Below are 23,130 nucleotides of genomic sequence, written 5' to 3' on the forward strand. Positions count from 1 at the left end.
TATTTACTGAAAGTGTGTTTGGGCTGTTTTCGTTGCGGTTATACACCATTTTGACCAGCAGGTGCCGCCAGCCTGTTGTGTTTTGAGTCATTCGCGTCTCGATTAGAGCACGTGATCCACATGAACCGCGTTGAGTTTCCCATCTCCTCCTTCAAGAAGAGCTCTGGCTGCGCTCGAGCCTCTTGTGACGTAACAGCTAGCAGACTACGGTGCGCCGTTTGTGACCAAGAGCAGAACGCGCGAAGTGAGGGAATACGAGCAACATTTCAGGTAATGACATTAAAATATAACTTTTATTGACGACGTGAACACAGATCAGATGTTTAGAAGCGAGAAACATGGATGTTAACTTTGTTACTGTCGCTCAGTAGCGCGTAATGTGGAGGAATTGTGAGTCGCGTATGATGCGCTTTTGGGGCCTCTGTGCCGCCGTCGTTTCCAGCACTCGAGCGAAATCCCGCCTCTCCCGTGTTTCGATTGGACGAACGCGAGAAACTGGCCTTTTGATTGGACAGAACTCACGCCAGCAACAGTCACGCTAGTAGGAAGTAGAGTTAAACTGTTTCATGTCAGAGAGAAAAGATAAACAAAAATTAAAGTTTAATATTACTAATTTACGTTTTTCAGTCGTCTTCCCGAAACAAACTGTGTCAGCCAATCAAAACACGCACATATGAAGCTCTTAATCACGACGACACGCGCTAGTCGTGTTAAATTTCGACGAAATAATGAATCGTTTTGAGGTTCAGCGCAGAGAGAGTCACTACAGATTTCTGTGTATTATCAGTGCTGCATGATCTGCAGTGGGTATTAAGAGGCTTATAGTTCATTATAAGAGAAGCTAGATTGAAGTGACAGTCAAACTGGATTAAAATAGCGTACTGAACACACACTGTATTAGAAAGTTCAGTTTACACTGTAAAGTCTCGAGTTCAGAGTTACTGATCTGTCAGAATGTCATGAGGATTGTGTTTTACTGTCATTTAATTTAAATAGAGGATGTACAGTTCAGGTGCTCATTTCACATCCTCCTATGTGTCATGCAATTATTTATTATTTTATTGTATCATATTATTTTGATGAAATACCAAAAGTATCTTCTGACTTATTCACATAGAGAGCGGAGGTCAAAGGTCGAGTTTGTGCCTCAGAAACAGCCCTTCACAGGAGGATAATGTGATAAACCCACACGCATACACGCTAATAAACATCAGATGTTTTTATGCTATTATCATCACTTGAAGTACTCCAAAGAGTTCCTTGTTTTTGCTTAAAAACCATCCAACCATTTTCCGAACAAGCCTACTGCGCTTTAAATTATGTGGCATTTCTGGTTCTGGGAACGACGGATTGCGCAGCGTTTATCAGGAGAAGTTGCATGATTATTCAATGACCTTTATATGATGAACAGGTTTAATTGAGGTGTTTACTCACATATAAACACATTGAACAAACCCCATTGGTGGCTGTGGAAGGTCAAACGCGAGAATGAACCTCATATCTGAGGGCTTTATGTACGTTCGCTGATGTCCAACTTGTATTAAGTACACAATGGAGATGTTTAATGCATTTATTGTTTTTGTTTTCAAATTTATGGTTGCAAATTAAATTTTTTTTAAACTCTACACCCAAAACCACAAAACACTCACAACATGCAAAACATCACACATATCTTTCAAAAGCGAACACTTCATTCAGGTGTTTTCACACACGATCACTGGGTGTAAGTAATCAGTAAATGACTGTGGCATTTAAATGACAGTGTTTCCCAAAAGAAACACAAGAGCTGTTAGTTTTGAGCGACGTGTGTAATGTCTGTTTAGAGTTCGTTTTTCAAAAGCAAACTGAGTTTAAGGCACGTAATGTGCTTGTAGTTTTGCAGACTTGCTCTGAAGATCAGGAGTTTGAGTGAATGGTTTCACTGAATGTGCCTCAAGTACCACTTTTAGTGCGTAAGCAATTTGAAAAAACTGTAATTAAGCATTACAACATAACATTAGCCACATATTATAAATATTCCTATTTCTAGGGATGTGTATGCGTACACTGAAGTGATGACAATGATCGATAATGTTTAGATCGAGATAGAGGCCTCGTTTTTATTTTTATAATTTTCGGCAACAATGAGCAGGAGATTGTTCACTCTAGCAGTGCGCAGATACACTATTAAACTATTGGAATTTGTCTTAAGAAATTTCTTAACTTCTTTAATTAAAGGGGTCATGAACTGTGTTGTTTTATTGTTTTATAATGTTTCCTGGGGTGCACTTATAATGTTAGTATGCTTTTTACATCAAAAATTGTCATAATTTAGAAATAAAAGGCATTTTCCCTGCCCTGATTTTATCCTCAGTTTTGAACGCTCTTTTTTTTAAGGGGCGTGTCTGTGTGAGACTTCAGATTATTTTCATCCTACTAAGAGAAACAAGGTGAAGTTGAGCGTTTAGTCACTGGTTTGATTTATTGACACACAGACAAAGATCATCTGACTGTACATGAATCATTAATATCAGATCAGGCATTAGAATGAACACAGTTACTGACATGTTGTTGCATTACTGTCGAGTCCATATCGTAAAAGTCTGATAATGATGAAATGCGATTGATTTATCAAAGAATCCACAGTGAAATGTGCCGAATACAAATAAATAAAGCTCAACTGAGACATTCACATTGTTGAAAATAAATAACCATATTCCTGCATTAGGATTCTTTGAAAGGTAATGTTATTTTAGTCCTGTATCGCTCTTCTCTCCTCCTCATCTCACTGACACACCACTGGGCGGGGCTAATGCTGTAATGATGAAGTAGGCGTTGGTTTCTTCAGTGGAGGCGGAGTTTCACCTATAGGCACATTCCAGGATCAGTCGTTCTCTGGGTCTGGTGTCAATAAAAGCTTTTATTGGACTAACAAGGAAGTTTTCGTTTCTGAAACTCACAGGATATTCATATAGTACGATGACGTCTTATATATCAAAAGCTCAAGGAAAAGTTGATTTCTCAATTCATGACCCCTTTAAGAAGATTTTTGTGAATCTGGCACTAGGTGTCTAATGGCAGGTTCAGACTAAATAATTTTATCTTTTACGACAGTGTCAGATTATGTGATTTTGACTCCTAAATTCTTGTGTCGTGGTCAAGAAACATGTCAGACTACACGTTTTTCTATCAGTTTCCATCCTTTTCAGTGGAAATAAATGCATCGATCTAGTTCATTTTTACTTCTCTTTTAATCAGTAAGAGGGAGTGATTTCCTTTTAAATTCAGTTGGCCCTTTTGACATCTGTGTGTATCTGTTGCCTGTTTCATCAAACTTTAACTTTCATTGAAGATTCAAGATGGACTTTTCCAACTTGAATCATAAGATACATTTCAGCTGAATCGCTAATCATTCACATGGGCCATTGGAGCTTGTGTCTGTATGTTGTTTTTAATTATAATATGTAGTATAGATGATTGAATGCTTGCTTTGGTGTTGCCACCCCTCACAGTCCTCATGCCACCCCATAAAAGATTTTCTAGATCCACCCCTCGTTCTTGTGTCCCGATGCCTATTGTCGTTCATGAATCACCACGACACTCTATGTCCAACGGATCGTGCCAAAATCAGGCTGATATCATGTAATTTGAACCTGGCATGAGATTGACTACTTGTGTCGGCCTTTATGAATTGGTATCGGTGCACCTGTATTTTAACTTGTACAAAAACATTATTAACACAGTGTAATAATTTACAGGGATTATTATCATTATCATTATTATATTTACATACATATTCATTATTTTCACAGCACTTTTTTCACAGAAAGGTCCATGGATCCTTCTAGTGATTATTGCATGTGAACCGACAGCAACATGGACAATCCGAAACGGAAATTAAGATCTGGAAAGGAGATTTTGAAGGACCAATCTAAGGAAAAGTCCAATGATACTGGCACAGGAGATGTTTCATCTGCACCTGAAAGTGCTAAAGCATCCGATGAGTCTGGAGATGGATATGTTGTAGAAGAAAGTGAGCATGCTGGGACAGCTACAGTGGAGGACCAGTCTAAAGAATGTGGCTCTCCACAAACAACCGATGCTTTGGCTTGTTCACTTTGCAATTTTGTTGCAAAAACTCAAACTGCACTGAAAATTCACTCAACAAGGAAACACTCTCATAAAGGAGGCTCACAGAACAGCACAGTAGCTGCACCAGGGTTGAGTTCTTTGCAAGATGCACCACAGTTACAGAAAGAGATGCTTCTGCATCTCTGGCAGAGGAAGACAAACAATCAGATGCCTGCATGGTTCAAACAGAGAGCAAACGTACAAATCAACCCTTTGCAGATGAGGCGGTACTATCGGAGAAGGATGTTGGTTCCTCTGAGGATGGAAGAACCAGTCCCACTCAGATGCTGCTGGAAATAGTTGAGCCCACTTCATGTAGATCAGGAAAGGATGGTGAAGACACCAATGAGGCTGTTAAAGATGGCAGTGATACACAAGCAGGCTGCAGTTTTGATTCGGAAAGTAAAGTGAAAAGCAATAAAAATGGTGGAACGGATGGACATGGTGAGAATTCAAAGCCTAATGCTTGTGTACATGAATTCATAGATGCACCAGAAAAGCATATTAAACGGCAGCATAATAAAAAAAAGAATGACTCCTGCGATCTTGGTAGCTGTTCTTGTGTTACAGAGTGTGATCCTGAGAAGCACTGCATGAGCAATAAACACAACCCAGAGATGTTAGACAATCAGGATTCATTAAAGACAGAGAAGACGCCATCAGCGAAGGTGATGCATCCGACTGAAGGCAGGTCACGGCATCAGTGCAGTAGGTGCGACTTCACAGCCAACAACTCTGTAATGTTAGCGCAGCACATTAAAACGCGTCATCCATCGGAGCACCGTTTCCACTGTAGGGTCTGCCATTACTACACCAGCACCACAGAAGCCATGGAGGTCCACCTGTCAGAAGAAGCCCACCAACAGGTGGCCAAAGAGAAGAACATCAGCTCTCTGTTTAAAGACTGTGTTGAAAAAATCCTTGTGATTCTCTCAGATCAAAGGGAGGACGGAGACCCTCATGAAGCCATGGAGGTTCAGGACGCAGAAGAGCCGGCTGAAGCCGCGAGGAAAGGTTCTCCTCACAAACGGAAGCGAGGCAGACCGAAGACATCTAACGAGACCGTCTGTAGTCACTGTGGGCTCGTTGCTTCCAATGCCACCAACCTCAGCGTTCACATACGGCGCAGGCATAGCCGGATGTACAGCTTCGTTTGTAAGCTGTGCAACTACTACTGTGTGACCAAAGGCGACATGGACCGCCACTGTGAAACTAAAAAGCACATCAACAAAATGCAAGCGGCCGGAAGTGAAGAGAGTGGGGTCGTTCTGCTAGACGCTGAGCAGCCGAGTCAAGCAAAGAACACTGAGGCAGAACTAGGTGACCGAGTAGCAGAGATTGAGACGACTGTTGAAGCGGACACCGATCCCTCCGGTGTGCCGTGCAAGAAAAGCAAGAATGACTTGGGGAACATCTGCTCTCAGTGTGACTTTGTCGCTCACTCAACTCCGTCTCTTGCTCTCCACGTGCGACGCAAGCACACCAAAGACTTTGAGTTTGTTTGTCTAGCATGTAGCTACTACACCGTGACCCGTAGAGAGATGTTTAGGCACATGGCAACAGAAAAACACAAGCAGAAACGCGAGGGTTACCTGAAGAGACCCAACCGAAGCTTTAACAGTGTTAACAAGCCCAGCTCTGAAGACCCAGAGACAGTCGCAGGATCAGAGGAGGTCCGTGACAGCTCTGTTCTGACACCTGCGAACACCACGACTGAAGATGCAGAGCATTCGACAAAGACCGATGAGCAGAGTTGTGCAAATGAAGATGGAGCGAATACTTCCAAAGACAACCAAGAATCCTCAACTAATCCAATGGAATCAAACGAGTCTGACGTGATCCAGTCAGTGACGATGGAGAAGGACGCAATGCTGGAGGATATGGATGAGGAAAACGCGTTTGAGGAGGAAGAAATTGCTGACTTAGGAGATGACAGTGCCTCTAGTGAGAAACACCTTAGAGGAATACAGTTTGATGGTTGCATCTTTCCCTTAAAAACATTAGAAGAGCACAAGCAGACACCACATGGCGGAGAACAAACTACGGGCGCATCACTCCAGCAGGGCACCAGAAAGCCTAAAACCCCGGGTGGATCCGAGACAAAGACTGCCAAAGCAATTCCTCGGATCCGCTGTGAGGACTGTGGATTTTTGGCTGATGGCATAAGTGGCCTGAATGTTCATATCTCCATGAAGCATCCATCCAAAGAGAAGCATTTCCATTGCTTGCTTTGTGGAAAGTCCTTCTACACCGAGAGTAACCTACAGCAGCACTTGAGCAGCGCAGCACACATGCGCAACGAGCACGGGAGCGTTGAAGATCTTCCGGAAGGAGGCGCCAGCTTTAAATGCGTCCGATGCAGTGAGCCCTGCCAAACCGAGCAGGAACTGTTTGTGCATATCAAAGAGAAACACGAGGAACTGCTGAGAGAAGTGAACAAATATGTAATAGAGGATACGGAGCAGATCAACCGAGAGCGGCAGGAGAACCAGGGCAGTGTTTGCAAGTACTGCGGTAAAGTGTGCAAGAGCAGCAACTCCATGGCCTTCCTGGCTCACGTTCGCACACACACAGGTATGTCTCCCTCTGTCTTTGCCGTTACATACAGGATGTTTTGTTAATTATTTTAACCATCAAAATAGCATTTAGTTAATTTCTTGGTAATTTCTTGGTTGGCCATACTCACTTACAGCCAAGCAGAACTGATTAAGTCTGCATACTGAACTGATCTGAGGTTGATCCCATCAGCCCTGTGGTCTAGTAGACTAGTGTCGTCAAAAGTACCGACTTCGGTACCACGTGTGATGAAATGTGATGATACCAGCATTTTCCCCTAGCATTTTGAGCACTGATGAACAGATACACACGGGAGCGTTTGAAAGCCGGTGTCTGTCAGAGGAAATATTAGGGATCCACTGATAGACGGCTACTTTCAAAATGCTGCCGTGTGTATCTGTGTAAGCGCTCGGTGAAGAGCGCCAAAGATAGAGTCTATTTACAACATGTTTTTGAAGCGTTGATCATTGTAGTCAATCACAGACGTATCTGTTGAGCACATGAACACAATGACCAATCAGACAAAGTTGGTACTTTTGTCAACACTACTATAGACCCCTTAATCGCCTACGTCACTGTGACGTCACCGCTCTAGCTGGAGGCAAAACATAAATAAGAACTAATAGCAGCCGCGCTAAAAGTTTGAGGTTTTGACTTTAAAATGTCGTCCTGTTGTGTTTTTGGCTGCCAGAATAGAAGGAACAGCACTTTTGGATCAAAACTAAAGTTTTACCAGATCCCGGCAGACTTTTCTTCACAGAAATCAAAAAGATAATTGTGGTTGAAATCAATACGGCGTACAGACTGGACGGAGACGATCATAAATAATGCTGGTGTTTGCAGTGCACACTTCATATCAGGTAAAATAATCGATGCATATGTAATGGTGTGTTGGTTTTATCTAGTACAAATCAGCAAGTTTCTGTTTTATAGGTGAAAAGTCGCCAACTTTCAGCGCACTAGCTAGCTTAAATGTTAAACAAACATACAGCGATAGATGTGTGGGCCATCCTTTGAATGGTCTCTTAAAATAATCCACATTGCTAATCATAGTTAGCCCAGCGTTAGGTTACATTAGACAATAAGCCTTGACACAATTCCCCGAACCACCCGAAAGTAATTCATATGTTGTCTAGGAAATATCCAAAACTTAATTTTAATTTAATTTTAATTAGTTAATTTACAAAAATAGCCGTCACGGTCCCGCAGAGTCAGTGACTGTACATATTCGGACAGTTCTGAACCTTCTTCTGCATCTATGTTTAATAAATCCCTCCTAAAACATGCTAGCTTACGCTTGTCAACATTGAGTCCAGCGTCTCTTTTTGCCTCCAGCTAAGCCCCGCCCACCAGGAAACGTTGCAATGTTTACAAACTTTTAAGGGGTCTATAGACTGTAAAAAAAGATGGACGATGTGTCTCCACTTCCTTCCAAAATATCCCAAAAATGGCTGTTGACATCTGAGTCTCGTGAGGTGGAGCCGTGGAATCAAGGCCCCGCCCACACCCCCACTCCTGCAGACTCATTCGCTAGCACAGCTATCAATCATGACATCACAGACCGTTTTTAGATCATAATATAAAACTAAAACATACTATATCAGCTTAATAGGAAATATCTAAAATGACAGAAACCATCTTTGGGAAAAATTTATTTAAGGTGTCACTGGATTTTTTAGTTTGGCTTGCGTCCCATTGGATTACATGGAGAGAGGGCGGGGTTTATGGCCACCGAAATGCTTTGGCTTCTCTGCGTGTGTGGCACACTTGGTGCTAACCCATACATTAGGGTCCAGAGAGAGCATGACGTTTGAAAACATCAGTGTAAAACAGCATTCTGTGACAGAATATTGGTTTAATGTTACTTTGTTTAAAGTGTTAGTTCACACAAAAATGAAAATAATGTCATTAATTATTTTTGATGAAATCCGAGGGTTTCTGAAGCACACACAGGCAGCAACATCATTGCACCTTTCAAGGTCCAGAAAGGTACTAAAGACATCATTAAAACAGTCATGTGACTGCAGTCAATCTCTTCTCTTCCCTGTCATTATCCTTACGCAGGTGACGCAGTAACACAGTGAAGCTTCCGTGTATACGTCCGAATGCCGGCTCAGTATTGGCCGAATCTGATCATGTGAGCAAATAATGAGTTGCTGTTCTGACAATGAACCTGGAAGCGCTGGACGTAAATAACGCATGAGAATGACACAGAAGAAAAGAGATTGATGAACAAAGTCGTCATTTTTGTTTTGTTTTTACGCGCAGAAAGTATTCTCGTCTCTTCATAACATTAAGGTTGAACCACTGCAGTCACATGACTGTTTTAATGATGTCTTTAGTACCTTTCTGGACCTTGAAAGGTCTAATGACATTGCTGCCTGTGTGTGCTTCAGAAACCCTCGGATTTCATCAAAAATATCTTAATTTGTGTTCTGAAGGTGAACGAAGGTCTTACGGGTGTGGAACGACATGAGGGAGAGTAATTAATGACAGAAATTTAATTTTTGGGTGAACTAACCCTTTAAATCTATTTTGACAGATTAGTCAATATGGTGAAGAACATTCAGTGTCTTGTATTTTCCTCTACAGGATCTAAACCGTTCATGTGCAAGATCTGTAACTTTGCCACCGCTCAGCTGGGCGACGCGCGCAACCATGTGAAGAGACATCTGGGCATGAGAGAGTACAAGTGTCACATCTGTGGGTGAGTTCACGAGACACGGCCTGAAATCCATTTCTGAAATTTTGTAATTACAATTATCTCAGCTAAATGATTTCAGCTGAATGTATTTGCGTTTTTACGATACATATTTGAAGCAGTTTTGCCTTAGTGTCCTACAAACGCCCCAAGTAAACAAGCCAAAAGAGACGGCTGCATTATGCTCCATTTTGGTTATGAAATGGAGGCAATTACTGTATATGCTGAATCATATTTATATTGTTAAGAGGATCCAGACATCTCAGACACTAGATGTGGGGTAAATCATTGCGTAATAGCCTTCGCAGCTCATTGATTTCAAAGTTTGAATTGAATTTATTAGTTTTAAACTCAGATTATTTTAGGGTGTTTGGTGCACTGTATTGTATGTCTTTCTGATGGGTGATATTAATGGGTTTGCATAAAGCATACAAAACTTCATCCATAAAAAAACACAGTTCAATTTCCATTATCACCATTTGCCTTTTGGTTCATAACTCTGGAATTGTAAAGGCTAGGATCAAAATTTGTCCTCTGAATCCTTCAATCAAGAGTATATATCTCTGGTTTGATTTCCGTATTTAAATGTCTCTTATACTTGTGTGTCACAGATGGGCATTTGTGATGAAGAAGCATCTCAACACTCATCTGCTGGGAAAGCATGGACTGGGTCAGCCCAAAGAGAGGTTCTGAACCACACATACACTTCTGTAGCACATCACTGGCCAATACTGATATGCCTATAATGACTAACTGACCATATGAACGGTTACTTCCTGCTTTTCGTTAAGCCAGTTTGGGTATTTCCGGTGAACTATTAGCTGTCATTCTGTACTTGCTGTACTTCGACACAAAACCATCAGTGGTTGACTTTTTATGTTGTATTTATATTTTAATGCAGTTATCACACTTAACTAATTTGCCAATAAACCAGTTTTATTGATTGCAGTAGAGACGAAGCTTATGGGAACGTTTGAATAAGAAACTAATTAAACACGCACATGCAACATTTTTCCAGCACTTCAAATGTTATTCTTAATGTGATGACCAAAAACATTATTTGTTCATCCTTCTGAGATTGTCCACATTGTGAAACCGACATTTAAAGAAAACACTTTTATTTAAAAATAAATAAAGACGTTAATCACCACTATGACCAGTAGATGGCAGCAGAGGAGCGTTTATTGGCTCATATTAGCCATTTCCTGTAATAATTTTTTTTTCACATTTCGCTTTTGAATAAATATTAAACATAAAATCAAGATTTAAAAATACATTTTGTCAAGGTGAAGTATGAAGTACTCATAAAATCTCATGAAAAACAATAACTTTTCTTGTGCACGAATGACACAGAAGCGAGCGCCGCTCTCTCTTTATAATCACTGAAGCTGTCAGTCAGTGCAGCGCGAGATCACACTTCTGAACACTCACATTTTATTCAATGAATCTAACTAAAGTGCACAATAAATCTGTCATTTACTGTGTGTTGAGGCTTTTTTCACACAAAAGTGTGAAAACTGATGGTCGAATTGAAGCCTGACTATTTCAGTGACAATAATCTGATTATAAACTAAGTATTACACTACTGATGCTGTTAAAGCTACCTCAACACACTGCTAACTTACTCAACAGGCCCCGCCCCTTTATTCTGTGTATTAATTATTTAAATGAGGAATACTGTGAAGAAAACTCAATGGAGGCGTTTCAGAAACACTGACACTGATGTAGAGAAGAACTGGAGCTGGAGTGACTTTTCATGCTCAAACAGCAACATTACACACTAAAGACGGATGAAAACAGCAGAAAGGTGCTCTTTAAATGTCCGAGTAAGAACTGTGGCTGAACGCAGCGGTTTATTGGTTATTTGTCCTCTGTTGTAGGAAGTTTGAGTGTGATCTGTGCGAGCGCACCTTCAGTGAGAAATGGGCTCTGAACAACCACATGAAGCTGCACACGGGAGACAAACCCTTCAAGTGCGGATGGCCCTCGTGTCATTACTCCTTCCTGACTCTCTCTGCCATGAAGGACCATCACAGGACACACACAGGTACACACACACACACACACACACACACACGCTTGGGTTCAGAAAGAGCTCGTCTGTCCTCCAGTGCTGATCTCTGTGTGTTTGTGTCAGGAGAGAAGTCTTTCCTCTGTGATCTCTGCGGGTTTGCCGGAGGAACTCGTCACGCTCTGACCAAACACCGTCGCCAGCACACAGGTACACGTTAAACTGAGATTCAAGATGTGTTCCTGAATTTGAATTGAACATAACAGGATGCAGAATTGCATTTCAGATTTGCATACAGAGGTAGAATTAAAATTAATCGAAATGCAAAGAAACTGTCATTTTTAACTTAAATCTTGGCCTTGTTTGAAACTTAAAAATAGCTCAAAAAGCTTCAAAGGTTTGTAGGTGTTCTGGACCGATACAACAGCTGATGTTTGGACCTGTGCTGTGTTTGCTGCAGGCGAGCGACCCTTCAAGTGTCAGCTGTGCAACTTCGCATCAACCACACAGTCCCACCTGACGCGGCACAAGCGTGTGCACACGGGCGAGAAGCCCTACCGCTGCCCCTGGTGCGACTACAGGTACGACACGCGCAGTCACATGACCCCTCAGATATCATTCCAGTGCTTCCCACACATAGACTTTACTTGGGCGGGCCGCCCACGTATAATAACGGCCGCCCAAGTATATTTGGAGACACATTTTTGCTTTTATTATTTTTATCCTCTTAGAATTTTATATCCGCGCAAGATAATGAAACCATCCGCGATCGATTAACTAGTCGTTTCATACCTGCTCGTTATGTGTGCGTCAGAACTGTTTACTCCCGCTGACATTCCCACGGGCGCTGCATTTTGCAAAGTCACAGGGCGGCGCTGTTGCGCGTTCTACAGAGCTTCAGACTGCTTCAAAGTGATTCTCAATCAGTGAAAAGCGCAGAATTATGCCAAGCGATTGCTAATGAACTCAAGTTGATGAATTATTACAATGTCTACTTCATGGCCTTTATATAAAATACTTTAGACGATTGTAAGAATCTGAAGGATCAGCCTGCAATAGTACAGACATTTCAAATTAAGAGTACCTGTGTATTTCGGGCTTGTTTATAATTAAAAGTCACACGCTAAGTTTTTTCTTTTGGGCATTATTGGTATTTTGGTTACACAATAAATTGTATTTAATTTGATTTCCATTTAATTCATAGTAAATTATTGTAGTCTCCCCCACAGGAAGAAAAGACTAAGAACATTATTTGACACATATATGATTCATTTTATAAATTTTACTAGTAAAATCTGTGTCCCATTCACTGAGAGAGACACTATATGACAGCAAGGAGAACATAGGAAAAGGATAACCATTTAAATGCTGTAATTTTGCATAATTTACAATGCATAATAATGCATACTATTAGTATGTAATTAAATGTAGTATGCTATGTAATTAAAGTTAATTTCAATAAATAAAAATACTGTTAGAAATCACACATTATTTGTTTGTCACATGTAGTAGACCATTTTTGTGCTGTGGGTAATAGGAGGATTTTTCGCCGGGCTACCACCGCAAGTATATTTCAAACCTGTGGGAAGCACTGCATTCTCTTACGCTGATTTGCTGCTCAAGAAACATATCTGATTATTATCAATGTTGAAACATAATAAGAACTAATATAATTAATGAAATACATTTGATCTTGTCTCTTTCAACAAGAATTGTGTTTCCTGTTTGCTTCTCCTCTCTTCTCCTCTTGTTTGTATTGTCAGATCGAACTGCGCGGAGAACATCCGTAAACACATCCTGCACACAGGCAAGCATGAGGGGGTGAAGATGTACAACTGTCCCAAGTGCAGCTATGCCACCAACGCCCCCATGGACTTCAGGAACCACCTGAAAGAGACGCACCCTGACATTGAGAACCCAGACCTGGCTTACCTGCATGCAGGTACTGCGTCTGTCTTCTTCTCGTCTCTTTTGTCTTTCTTTTAAACAGCCAGTCAGAGTTTAACAGTGGCTATTCGAGCATAACCTGATTTCAGATATACAGGTCAAAAGTGACGTTCGGCCTGGGAAAACTGACATCTTCAAATATGATTATAAATGCGATATAGATGTTGTAGTCATATTGCGTATTTGTGCTTGGAGTCGATTGTTTTATCTGTGATAAAAACTCAATGAGTGTGACATCATTTTTGTCCAGACCGTCATACAAAGAAATTATGAACACATGCAAAAACCAGAGAGAACCAGATATTAATAACTGGTTATGTTGTATTCAATGTCAGCTTTTTGGTTTTATTTGCATTTTTTTGCATAGTAAAATAAAACCTGTAGCTGTAGCTTGCCTTTTTACCAAATCATTTTGTCAGATAAATACCATAACCAAGTTTAATGTTTTGTTCTTCACTCATATTTAGAAAATTAAAAAAAAATATAAAATATTTTCCTCATATTTTGAACTTAAAAACTCATTAAAAACAAATATCCACTTTTGTCCACTACTGTTTATGACAAAAATTGTACTTAGTAACATAATCTATTACATTACACATTTTATGTAATCTAACTACTTTAAGGCCCTGTTTCCACCTGGTATTAAGATGCGTTTTGGTCGATCAGATCACAATCAGACGAGGCAGACACATTCCCGTTCACACCTGGTGTTTTAATCCATCTCTTCTGTCCTGCTTGTGCAGTTTACATGTGAACCCGAAAGGAGACGACAGAGAAACACATGGAGAGCATCAGCTTTCATTTCTGCTCTGATAGTCACAAGACCAGCTGACCGCTGTGAGTGTGTGCTGGAAATCAGGAATGATGGAGAACATTGTGCTTGGTACATTTTTCCTCTTCAAACCAAACTTGGGTCTTCAGCTGATAAAGTTTAAATCCCGTCTGGCTAGAGCGCTTCTCATAATGTTAGGTCAGTAGGTGAAGAGTAGACGGTCTGTTTGAACACATTCGACCACGTGAGCGTTTACACTACAACACAATCCGGTCAAATGTGTTTTCAACTACCTCTGGAAGTGGTCGAAAGTGGACAAGCTCAAAACTTTTCACGCCTGTATTTAGTGCTGTCCACTTGTGATCCGATCCACCAAAACGCATCTTAATACCAGGAGGAAACAGGGCCTTAGATTACTTTTGACCTAATTTGTTTATCACATTAGGATAATCTTGTACCATATTGATATAAAATTAGAAAGAAAAAGAAAATATAAATTTTTGTCATCAATAACATGGAGTGCAGCCAGTGAAGACCTGAGGCTGGCATTATGCAAATTAGTAACAAACATCCATAGGTTCAGCAGGAAGTGAGTCTGGAATTACTGCTGACTCTTTCAGGAAGTTCAGAATTGCTTCTTTCTTTTGGGAGACAAAAACTCCATTGATCTGCACTTTGATCTGTGACACTTTCCAGACCTTTTACATTCACAAACAGCTTTATTACACTCTGCATGAAAGGGAATATCCCAAAAAGCAATATAGGGGCACTTTGACGGATCAATCTGTCATAAAGTGGTCATATTGCGCTACAGTATACACTCAGGCCCTGTGTCCACCTGGTATTGTGATTAAGATCACAAGTGGATGACACTAAATACAGGTGTAAACGGGGAGTAAAACGTTTTGAGCTTGTCCACTTTCACCCACTTCCAGAGGCAGTTGAAAACACATTCGACTGGATTGCTTTCGTAGTGGAAATGCTCATGTGATCAAATGTGGTCGAACAGCCAACAAAAGACGTCTACTCTTCTCCTACTGAATGCGTAAACATTATGGGAAGCGAGACAGGATTTAAACTTTGTCGGCTGAAAGTGAAAAATGTACCAAGCACAATGTTCTCCATCATTCCTGATTTCTATCACAGCGGTCGGCTGGTCTTGTGACTATCAGCAGAAATGAAAGCTGATGCTCTCTCTGTGTTTCTCTGTCGTCTCCTTTCGGGTTCATATGTAAACTGCGTGAGCTTATTTTGTCCATTAGATCGAAAGATCTGAAAAAACCCATACATTTACCCACCCATAGACCCTCCCCTCGAAGAAATCAGGACAGAAGAGACAGATTAAAACACCAGGTGTAAACGTGTCTCCCTCGTCTACTTGTGATCCGTTTGACCAAAACACATCTTAATACCAAAGAAAATGACACATTTAGTCCTGGTTCGCTGAGAGTTCATACTGTCATTTTTACCACCGAACCTAAAGATGCAAAACAAAAAAACAGCTTTTATGAAGTACACTTTGCTGTGTGATCAGATGAACGTATGTGTGTAGATATGATGGTGTTTTTACCTGTTGAGAACTCATAAAGAGTCACACAGATGAAGATCTGCTGCGAGGAGACTGTGTTTCCAACACTAAACCGCAACATCACGACTATGATGACCTGTTTAGGGTCACATCTTGTGACATCACGTCCTGTTTTAGGTTAGTTTAGATGACTTTGGTCCATGTTTCGTTCATATTTGCACCAGAGTTCATTTGGAAGTGGACTGAGACCCCATGAAAAGGTCCTCTTGTTTGGCAGCGTTCACACTTATTCGAATGAATCGCACCAGAGCTTCCACGAGTGAACGCAGCCTTAATGTGTCTGTCTGTCTCTCCTGTGTTTGTGTCAGGAATCGTGTCCAAGTCGTTCGAGTGTCGCCTGAAGGGACAGGGCGCGACCTTCGTCCAGGCCGAGGCGGCGTTCGCCCCTGACGAGAGCGAGCTGGGCTCCGAGGCGCTCCAGCAGGTCATCATCATCCAGGGTTACGGCGGCGGGGAGGTGGCCATCGATCAGGCCCTGGAGGAGTCGGCCGCCGCCACCCTGCAGACCCTCGCCATGTCCAGTCAGCTGGGCGAAGTGCTGCACATCACTGAGGACGGGCAGCTCATCACGTCCAGCCGGGACGTGTCTACAGCGGGGCAGACCACTCGATACGTGCTGGTGGAGTCGTCCGGAGAGGCCGCGGGAGAAGCGCGGGCGCAGGAGGAGGCTGTGCACACTGTGTCCGAGTCGTCCTCCGCTCTGGACGCTCTGCTCTGCGCCGTGACGGAGCTGGGCCAGCAGGGCGGCGCCAGAGAGGGAGAGATCACCGTCACCACAGTGTCCGACCAGCTGCCGGGAGAGAAGTGTGAAGGTCAGACGTCTCCGACTCAGACACAGGAGTACGAGGAGAGGGCGGAGGTGGGCGTGGTCATGGGCTCGGCCAATGAGCACGCGTCTGAGGAGATGCAGGAGGTGCTGCAGTTTGCGGCCAGTCAGCTGATGATGAAGGAGGGTCTCACTCAAGTGATCGTCAATGACGAGGGCACTCATTACATAGTCACGCAGCTGGACGACTCCACCCTGCACGTCGAGGGCACGGTGGAGCATCCGTCCGGACAGGAGACCATCGTTTACTCGGAAGTTAGTCCTGAATGATGAGCGATTGAGAGTGGATCTCTTCGGTCTGGCGACTCTTCTTCCTTCTAAGACAGTAACTCAGGGTCACTTCCCATCACAACACTTTTTGGGATGGATTGTTTTGGTTGCTTTGTTTTTTTTTTATTGTGAACAACCTTCTATATACAAACAGCAACTCTTTTATTTTATATGTATAAATGCAATATATCCTTTTACAAAAGGCTAATAACCAGAATTTTTTTTCAGTTCAATGTGTGTAGATGTTTAGATTACTAATGAAAACCTTGTTAAACATACACCTTCTGTTTTCCTACTCCTTTATGTATGTTTGATTGCTGAAATACCTTTTCTGGTGCAGTAAATGGATTCAGGCTTGGACATCTCCAGACAGCATGATCAGTAAAGACTATAAAATAAAACTGTGAAACAAGAGCATTTTCTTTGGTAAAGGAGGTATACTTCCATTTGATGTTTCCAAGTTTGACTTGCTTGTTAAAGGATTAGTTCACTTTCAAATGAAAATCAGCCCAAGCTTTACTCACCCTCAAGCCATCCTAGCTGTATATGACTTTCTTCTTTCTGATGAACACAATCAATGATATATTAATAAATATCCTCACGTATTCAAGCTTTATAATGGCAGTATCAAACAAGTCTGAGCTGAAGAAAGTGTCTCCATCCACATCCATCCATCATAAACTCACTCCACACGGCTCCGGGGGTTAATAAAGGCCTTCTGAAGAGAAGTAAAATATCCAGCCTCCATCAGACCACCTCCCGTATTCAAATTACGGGGGAAAAACGGAACCGGCGTCGCGTCAGTTCTGTAAGGCGAACAGGGAAGGCGTTGGACGTACAGCGTAAGGAAGGCGGTCTGGCGGAAGCTAGATATTTTACTTCATAACTTGTTAAATATGGATTTTTCTTACACAAACGCATCGCTTCTCTTCAGAAGGACTTTATTAACCCTCAGGAGCCGTGTGGAGTACGTTTATGATGGATGGATGTGGATGGAGACACTTTCTTCAGCTCAGACTCGTTGATCCTGTTCACTGCCATTATAAAGCTCAGATGCGTCAGGATATTTACTAATATAACTCTGATTATGTTCATCAGAAAGAAGAAAGTCATATACACTTAGGATGGCTTGAGGGTGAGTAAAGCTTGGGCTAATTTTCATTTGAAAGTGAACTAATCCTTTAAGTCCTCTAAATAAATAACAGATCGATTTGTTTCAGGTACATTGTAGATATGTTTAAAAAAGACGTACAGAAGTTGGGTGTAAACTCTTCGCTCCGTACGGCCTTCGATACACATTTACAGCTGTTGACCCAGCACAGACGATGTGTTCGCGCAGACACAGCGATAGTTCAGACGATGGATACAAAGTTTGCTAATAATAAAGAACTGAATTGCTGGAATGAAGCCACTGCACCATCTGATTTCAATCCGTACAACTGTCCCGATTTCAGTTCTTACAGCGCAAACGCCCTGAGCATGTAAATGGTTATTTATTGAAAGTCAGCAGTTGTCCCTGCTTATTAAGAGTGTGAGCGAGGTACACACAAGCCTACTGCAAATGTCCAAGCGCTCAGTCTGAAATCTGAATTCAAGTTTATGCGTTTTTAAAGTTTGTGCATACAACACCTACAGTTATTCAACTTGTTTATTTAATCATGTTATGTGTTTGATAATGTTGTTTTTTTAGTTTAGTAACTTAATTTATATGATTCACTGGCTAAATATCACTTGCTGTGAATGGACTTCAAGACGTGAAATATTGTTTCCAAGCACCGTCCCTTCGGGCCAAACCATGCATGGTATACAATATCTGCTAATAATCACAGATATGTGTTCATATTTAATATTTCCTGGGCAACATGAAACTAATCTTGTGCAAGTCATGACTTTTCACTTTACACCTACCTTTGACTATGTGTAAGATTTAGTCTCAGACGTGCGTTACATCAGGTATTCTACACAGGACTTGAGTCCGAGTCTTACAGCCGGGTGTCCGTCCAGGTGTATTTATTGATCAGCCACAGCAGTATAACCACCTGTGTATGCTGAAGGCCAAAGCAGCTCTGATGTTTCGAGGCCTGGACTCCACGAGAACACGTCCTGTGGTGTCTGACATTAGCAGCAGATCCTTTAAATCAGTGATTCCCAATCCTGGTCCTGGAGAAGCCCAGCTCTGCACATTTTAGATATCTCCCTACACAAACACACCTGATTCAACCCATCAGCTGGTTAGTAAAGACTGGAGGGCCACAGTCAACTTTAAACCCTGATCCATCAATCCCTCAGGATTCTGGGAGGACTCCAGGGCCGGCTCTTAGACATAGACATAAACAACATTAAAAACTTGATTTTCATCGCAGGGGTCTCTAACATTTTAGTATCAAGTGACTAAAATAATTAACCACAAAGTAATTAGTACGTTGACTGTAAATGTCAAAGACAAAAGTCACTCATGAGGGTGTTTTTAATTTATTATAGAATAAAGAGGAAATTTTGTGGTGATAAATTGTTATTCACAAATGTGTATATGGAGAAGAGATGACATGATTGGCAAAAGTACCAGGATTTCAGTGGGCATTTACACACTGTTGTGATTATCGTGTGCATTAGTCTCAGGCTCATTATGTAGATAATAATAGGCTTAAATTAAAAAGATAATGTTTGATAAATTTTGTCATCAGTTTCTTTTGCTGACCTGGATGAAAAAAAGACATAAGATAAGTGCCATTTATATTTTTATAACTAAAGTAGCAAAGAATTAAAAACAACAAAACATTCATAATGAGTATTTTAAAGTTAGAAATCAATGTTATACCATGATTACTGTAGTTAAGGCTAGTTTCCTCAGTTCTTTCTTTGGTCTTGTTTATGTTACGTGTTTGTAATTTCTTATTTCGGTAACACTTTACAATAAGCTTCATTAGGTAAACATTATTTAATGTATCAACTAACATGAACTAACCATAAACAATACATTTGTTGCTGTATTTACGAATCTTCATTAACGTTAGTTGTTCATTGTTTGTTCATGTTAGTTCACAGTGCATTAACTAATGTTAACAAGATTTTAATAATGAATAATGCATTAGTAAATGTTGAAATTAACATTAACAAACATTAATAAATGCTGTATAAGAGCAGTTCATGTTGAACCTTATTGTAAAGTGTTACCCTTATGTCTGTGTTGTATTTACTTATAGATCATTCTTGTTGTATTCTCCATCATTGTGGATTTTGTACAGCCACCAACCCTGACAGAGACCAGTTCTGCACAATCACACATGAAATCTAACGTGAAACACCTGAACATATGAAAGTGAGTATGTTAAATGTACAGCAGGGTTCATTGGTTGCTTATAATGATCACAACTCTATACTTTTTAGATTAAGTTTTAAGTATTATGTTTGAAAAGAAGAGACTTTGAAAAAAAGAGAGCCCAAGAAACGTTTGACCAGCTTGGCCTGACGCGTCTGCAGACATTAAACACGAGTGAGTTTAATTATGTGAATCATTCCTTGCGTTCATACTGCACATGTCCATTGTCAAAACTGTCTCTTTACAATATATTTTAGGTCCGACTGTGCTGAGAAAACAATGTTCTCTGAAGAATCAAAATCAATATACCCCTGCTGTGGAAAGTCATCTTTGTATGAAGAACACAAAGAATATTTTTATGAATTTTTTGTGAACATGAATGTTTATTAGCCACGGTTTACTGTGGGGATGGATTTAGTGGGAAACTCTCAACAACGAATGAAGGCTATATCTTTGTCATTACTTTACAAAGTGGTGTGAGTTTGCTGAAATTAAAAAATAAAAATGTTCTCTTTGTCCAAATGGCACAGGCCTTTGTACAGTTGTCAACACTTTCTAGATCAACAAATAAAAAAATAAATTCACACAAACAAAAAAGTCACACTCGTGCTGTTGAGTCTCACTGAGAAAATGGACAAAATTCATCCTCAAAATCCAAAACAACACACAACACACATAGACAGAAATGAAGTGGCACACTTTAAAACATCCACAATGCTAAATGATCATGCTCACACACACACACACACACACACAGAGGAACACATTTGTGAGACTATAACACAGAAACAACGTCATGTGACTGCAGCTCAGGTAACTGTGACTTACACAGTTCATTCTGTTACAACATCATGAAGAACCAGTTCAGTCTTCAGGAGACTCTGGATTATAGTGATGGTGAAGATGTGGCAGATGCTGAATCAGAGGACTTTGATGAAGCTTCTGAAACAGAAGAGCAGGACCAAGATCACAACGAAACTGATGAGGAAACTTCAGATGAAGAGGATGCTGATGAGGAGCCAAACACTTCTCTCTAGAAATGGAAGCATTCGCTGGACATCATCAAACGATTCAAAGACACTGCAGATGACCCCAGGTATGCATGTTCTCATGCTGAGGACATCAAATCAAACTCATTCAAAAGATTGTGCTTGAAATGTCACATGTGGAGGGGAGATGAGTGGATTTGGCAGACATTCAGATATTGGTCTTGTCATTCTTGTATACCACTCCAACAATGAGTCCACGGCAGGTTTATGGCATCCAGATTCCAGAAGTCATGCCTTTGGAGACCTTCAGGAAAATGTCAAGGATCATCAGGTTTGATGATAAGCAGACAAGAATTAGCAGCAATCCGGTTTGTGTGGAACAAATGTGTTGAACATCTGCAGATGATGTACAATCCTGGCCCAAATGTCACGGTTGATGAGAGCCTGGTGCCATTAGAGGGCGCTGTCCATTCAGACAGTTCATACCCAGTAAGCCAGAGAAATACGGCATCAAAATTTGGGCGGCATGCAATTCGACAACAAGCTACGCCTGACAGATGCAAGCTTACACAGCAAGATAAGAACCAGCGGATGAGAGTTGATGTCAGGCCTGCGGGGTCACATGATCTTCCCAGGAGCTGCTGAAACAATGGTCAGAACAATTAGAAATAAGCCAGAACTCCCACCTGTCCTGCTTGCAACGGAGGAGTGGACAACCTGGAGAAGGTTTTTAGTTTTTAGTTTTTCTTCTATATTTATTGAAATTATAAAGTGAGTGTCATATATATTTTACAAGCAAACAGCAGCAGATGAAGTGTGTGTGTTTGTAATACTGCAGATGGTAACCACTTACACCTGCAAACGAAAGACAGCTCAGTGCTGTTTTTCAGCAGGCTTGATGTCTCAGCACTGAATTCCTGCAGTCTGACATCTGTCCAGAATGACTCTCAGGGAAAAGCTTCAAGGTTATTTCTGGAGGAGCTTCTAACAGCTCTGATGGCTCCTCTTATGGAGGCTCGACAGCACCTTCCACGCACCAGCCTCTCTCTGTGTCCTGACAAACGCCAAAAGATCTCTAGAGGTGGAAAATGAAGCTTCCACGTCACATACAGAAGCAAACACCAGGAAGAGGATAAGACGCCACCTCTGTTCCCGTGAACAGGATCGGAAAACCACAGTGATGTGCAGAACCTGCGACAACCCCGTCTGCAGACTCATAAACCAGACTGTGTGAGATGAGACCACCAATTATCCTTCCTAGGTGTTTGATTTTTTCCTATTCACTGTTTTCTAATTTGTTACTGCTTTATGCTCATTTGTTACTGCTGTTCATTTCATTGTATTTTGATGTTCATGTCGTGTATTTGTATACACAATATGTAATATAACTCTTCATTTTTGTTCTGTTTATTTAGTAACTTAAGTGTAGAGTTGTGTGAAAAACAGATAACTGAAATAAACTCTAAAGACGCTTGTTCAAGTTTGATTCTAATCATAATGTAACATTATTGAAAAACTGTTTTTTTTTTTTTTTTCAGAACAAAAAATGCTAAACTTTGACAAAAAGTAATTTTTATTGTTGTGATTTCATACTATGCAGATATGAATCCAACTGGAAAAACTTGTGAAAAGATGTATTTCAGTCAAATAGCAAATAGTGGAGCTCTGCAGCATCTACTGGATAATGTGATCATTTTTTACTTTTAAAACCACATTTTCCAAAAGATGGGCAAAAATCTTACACTAAACCATGTCAAATTATCCATGTTATCCCCATGAATAAAAGTTACAAATGTGGGTCTTTTATAAAGTGAATAATTTTTAAAAAATAAATAGTTTTTTAATTTATTTATATAAATTATCCTCCATAAGTGTGGAGTAAAAACACCCCAAACGAACAGCGCACAGGGATAATCTGTTTGTTACTGCTCAACTGAGAGTGAGATTTGTGTTTCTCTGTACCCAGATCAGTCTGGCTGTGTCAACGCTTGGCATTAAGAGTCTGTGTGTCCTATACCATCCACAAACACATGGACTG

General features: G+C 40.9%; 1 protein-coding gene and 1 long non-coding RNA gene across 2 annotated transcripts; both read left to right on the forward strand.

Moving 5' to 3' along the window:
- The first annotated feature begins 127 nt into the window (after positions 1 to 127).
- On the forward strand, positions 128 to 17,185 carry znf407 (zinc finger protein 407). Its single transcript, XM_048152794.1, has 9 exons — positions 128 to 270; positions 3,792 to 6,684; positions 9,259 to 9,373; positions 9,979 to 10,053; positions 11,248 to 11,414; positions 11,505 to 11,588; positions 11,839 to 11,959; positions 13,142 to 13,320; positions 15,997 to 17,185. The coding sequence occupies exons 2-9, from the start codon at positions 4,287 to 4,289 to the stop codon at positions 16,782 to 16,784; spliced, it is 3,927 nt and encodes a 1,308-aa protein (XP_048008751.1). The 5' UTR covers positions 128 to 270; positions 3,792 to 4,286; the 3' UTR covers positions 16,785 to 17,185.
- Positions 17,186 to 20,891: 3,706 nt separating this feature from the next.
- LOC125243311 lies at positions 20,892 to 22,569 on the forward strand. Its single transcript, XR_007179019.1, has 2 exons — positions 20,892 to 21,818; positions 21,931 to 22,569. It is a non-coding gene; the product is annotated as an uncharacterized LOC125243311 (long non-coding RNA).
- The last annotated feature ends 561 nt before the right edge of the window (positions 22,570 to 23,130 follow it).

This window comes from Megalobrama amblycephala, linkage group LG13 (genome assembly GCF_018812025.1).
Source record: "Megalobrama amblycephala isolate DHTTF-2021 linkage group LG13, ASM1881202v1, whole genome shotgun sequence".
Classification (NCBI taxonomy): domain Eukaryota; kingdom Metazoa; phylum Chordata; class Actinopteri; order Cypriniformes; family Xenocyprididae; genus Megalobrama; species Megalobrama amblycephala.

Bases quoted from the DNA above. Each gene is read 5' to 3' on its own strand.
- znf407 (XM_048152794.1), top strand. From the start codon at position 4,287: ATGGTTCAAACAGAGAGCAAACGTACAAATCAACCCTTTGCAGATGAG. The intron at 10,054-11,247 runs GTTCTGAACCAC...CCTCTGTTGTAG, and splicing joins CTGGGTCAGCCCAAAGAGAG to GAAGTTTGAGTGTGATCTGT. The intron at 11,415-11,504 runs GTACACACACAC...TGTTTGTGTCAG, and splicing joins CCATCACAGGACACACACAG to GAGAGAAGTCTTTCCTCTGT.